Below are 2,765 nucleotides of genomic sequence, written 5' to 3' on the forward strand. Positions count from 1 at the left end.
CTGTCGGGACAGCGCCTGCAGCTCCTTCTCGTTGTAGCGCATGGCGTCGCCGGGACCGAAACGCGGAACGCGCGCCGCGCCCTCCCGGCCGCCGTCCCCGCTCGAGCCGCTGCCGGCGCCAAAACGTGCACTGGCCGCAGTCCCGGAAGTCCCGCCGGAGTTGCTGCGCCTGCGTGTCCCGGCCGCCGTCCCTCCGGCCACCGCGGCGTGTTGCCCGCGAGCGGGGATCCTGGGGCCGCGCGGAGCATCGGGGACGCACGGGCTATTGGGGAAACGGGTCGCCGTCACATAACTGTGAAATGAACTGGGGCGGAAATAGGATCAGAGCACCCTCACGCCCTTTCCTGAGGCGGGCAGGAGCAGACAGAGGGGAGGGTAACGTTTCAGCGCGGTCTCAGGGCAGCGCCCCCTCCCGCGAGGGTTGACTCCGCGTGACTTGGAGCCCACCGAATGGCCGCAGAGCGTAGTGCGCATGCGCACTTCTGCTTTCGGCCAGACCCTTCAGCCCCGCCCCTTCCTGTCGCGACTCGGTGGCCTCTCGCCCGCGCCGTTGGGCTGGCCAGGCATGCGCACACGGGAGGCCCCGCCCCGTTTGCCACCGGAAGTGCTTTCTTAGCCCGCGATGCGCGTGCGCAGAACCAAGCTGTTGGGGTGGAAGGGAAGGCGAGGACGGTGCGGACTCGGGCGCGGGTGAGGAGCGAGGCGGGGCGGGGGCGGCGAACGCCTGGGTCCCGGGCTTCCTTGGAGGCAGGGGAGCCACGGTCGCGCCGCTGGGGTCGCCCCGAGGACCCTCCTGCGTACCAGTTTGCGTCTGTCCGCGCTGGGACTGGGGAGGGTCGCTGGGAACGGGGGGCCTCAGTTTTTCCAACTGTGAACGGCCTGTCCACGGGGGCGCCGCGCGCGCCGAGGGCCACCAGGGACCATAGCCGCCCCGGCTTGCAAGGGCGCCCGAGGCTCGGTGACTTAGCCCGGCGGGCGGAACTCTGGAAGATAGTGGGTGGTGATCTTCACCAAAACCCGTAGTCACTCCCCGGTCCAGCCCCGGGCCCCAGAGACCACCGGCCCTCGGTTCTAAGAGCCGGGCCTGGTCTCCACCTTCGTAGATTACATGCTTCTTCTCTGGGCTGATCAAGTTTTAGACGTCGTCTGCTGACTCCTGTCATGGCTGATGAATCATGGGTGGTAGAAGATACTGTTCGTTGCTAAATCGAGCATTGTGTTCACCCGGACTTCTTTTCGTGTGTCGTTTTTTGTCCCCCTAAAGCCAGTTGACTTCATTTTTTTCCATTGGCCTAATTGACTTTGTACCTATTTTTCCCTCAAAGTTGCAATGTTTCATACTCCTATCGACGTTTTCCACATGTTTAAACAGATAGATCCCCCCACACACTTCCCTCCAGACCCTCCGTCATTCTGCCCCAGATCGGCCTGGTTGCTCTGTAGGCCTGTAGCCCAGCTGTTGTCCCAGAGCTCCCTGTCACTGCTCTCCTGGGCTGGCTTCTGTCTGCAGTCTGGCCATCCCTTCCTCTTCTTTTTATTTTATTTATCTTTTTATTGAATCATACTTGATTATACATATTTTTGGGATTCAGTGTTGACATATGTTGATCAAATCAATATTACTAGTATTTATATTGTGACAAATTGTACTTATTTTTTATGCCCCTTGTCCAATCTCTCCCTAGCCCCCCCTCCACCCTCCCACCACTGATAACCCTAGATTTATACTATCAGAGCACATCTATTGGTAGCTTTTGAAGAAATAGATTCTTTTTGAATCCTTGACTTCTGAAAATGGCTTTATTTACCCTCACACTTGGACATTTGGCTGGGTATAAAGTTCTAGATCAGAAGTCCATAATGGTTTGGAACTGTGAAAGGATGGCTTGTTTTAAGTTTTCAGTGTTGTTCTTGAAACGTCTGTTCTCAGTCTGGTTTCTAATCTTTTGTTTCCAATTTTCTTTCTGTCCAGTACGAGTGTAAGGTTTCTCTTGGTGTAAAATTTCCTGATCCATTTTTTAAAGTGTCTTTTTATTTGTTGGTCTGGGTGGGTCCTTTCCATCTGGAGAATTAGGTCCTGTCAGTCCTGGGATATTGGTAAAGTTCTTATGTAATTTCTTTGATAATATTCCCTATGTTTTGTGTTCTGCCTCTGGAAGTTGATCTAGGTTCTCACTTGTCCTCCAGTTTTTATGAAAAATTGTGTGACTCTTGCCTTTGAGCTCTTGTATTGAATTTTTTATTTGGATCATCAATTTTTATTATTCAGGGAGTTCTTGTTTTATTTTTTATTTTATTTTTTGCTGGCTGGTACAGGGGCCAAACCCTGGACCTTGGTTTTATCAGCATCATAATCTACCCAACTGAACTAACCAGCCAACTTCTTCTTGTTTTGATTGGACTTATTAACATTTGGCATCCTGTTTTTCTTCGTGGTACAGCATTTTTTCCAATAAACAAAGGAGAATGTTAACAATATCTTTCATTGGCGTGTCCATCAGGTTTCTTTTCTTAGATATGTCTGTGTTTAGAACAAAGCAGTTAACAGTATGTTGTTTTGGAGCGGGTGAGTGGCGTGGCCAGGAGCTGGTGTTTTCTTTGGGGTGTGGGGAACTCCAGTTGTCAGTAGCTGAGGATTCTCTCTGTGGTATTTCCCCAGAAAAGACTCCTGATCTCCCCCTGGGCTGGGGGCATCCAGGCTGCGCCACCTACCATCTGAACACAGTGTGGCGGGAGGGCAGGACTTCCTGCTGTTTGGTCAGCAG

At 52.9% G+C, this 2,765-nt stretch overlaps 2 protein-coding genes across 2 annotated transcripts in view; one reads left to right on the plus strand and one right to left on the minus strand.

Annotated features, from left to right (window-relative positions):
• The window catches only part of PLEKHJ1 (pleckstrin homology domain containing, family J member 1), a 2,962-nt gene extending 2,844 nt beyond the window's left edge, over positions 1 to 118 (minus strand). Inside the window, exon 1 of the mRNA XM_008585537.1 lies at positions 16 to 118. Within this exon, the coding sequence (XP_008583759.1) occupies positions 16 to 42 (27 nt within the window). The 5' untranslated portion in view covers positions 43 to 118. The remainder of the gene's footprint in view (positions 1 to 15) is intronic.
• Positions 119 to 610: 492 nt separating this feature from the next.
• SF3A2 (splicing factor 3a, subunit 2, 66kDa) overlaps positions 611 to 2,765 on the plus strand; it is an 11,679-nt gene continuing 9,524 nt past the window's right edge. Inside the window, exon 1 of the mRNA XM_008585542.1 lies at positions 611 to 690. The gene's annotated coding sequence lies outside the window, so the exon portion shown is untranslated. The remainder of the gene's footprint in view (positions 691 to 2,765) is intronic.

Source organism: Galeopterus variegatus, unplaced genomic scaffold (assembly GCF_000696425.1).
Source record: "Galeopterus variegatus unplaced genomic scaffold, G_variegatus-3.0.2 Scaffold3614, whole genome shotgun sequence".
Taxonomy (NCBI): domain Eukaryota; kingdom Metazoa; phylum Chordata; class Mammalia; order Dermoptera; family Cynocephalidae; genus Galeopterus; species Galeopterus variegatus.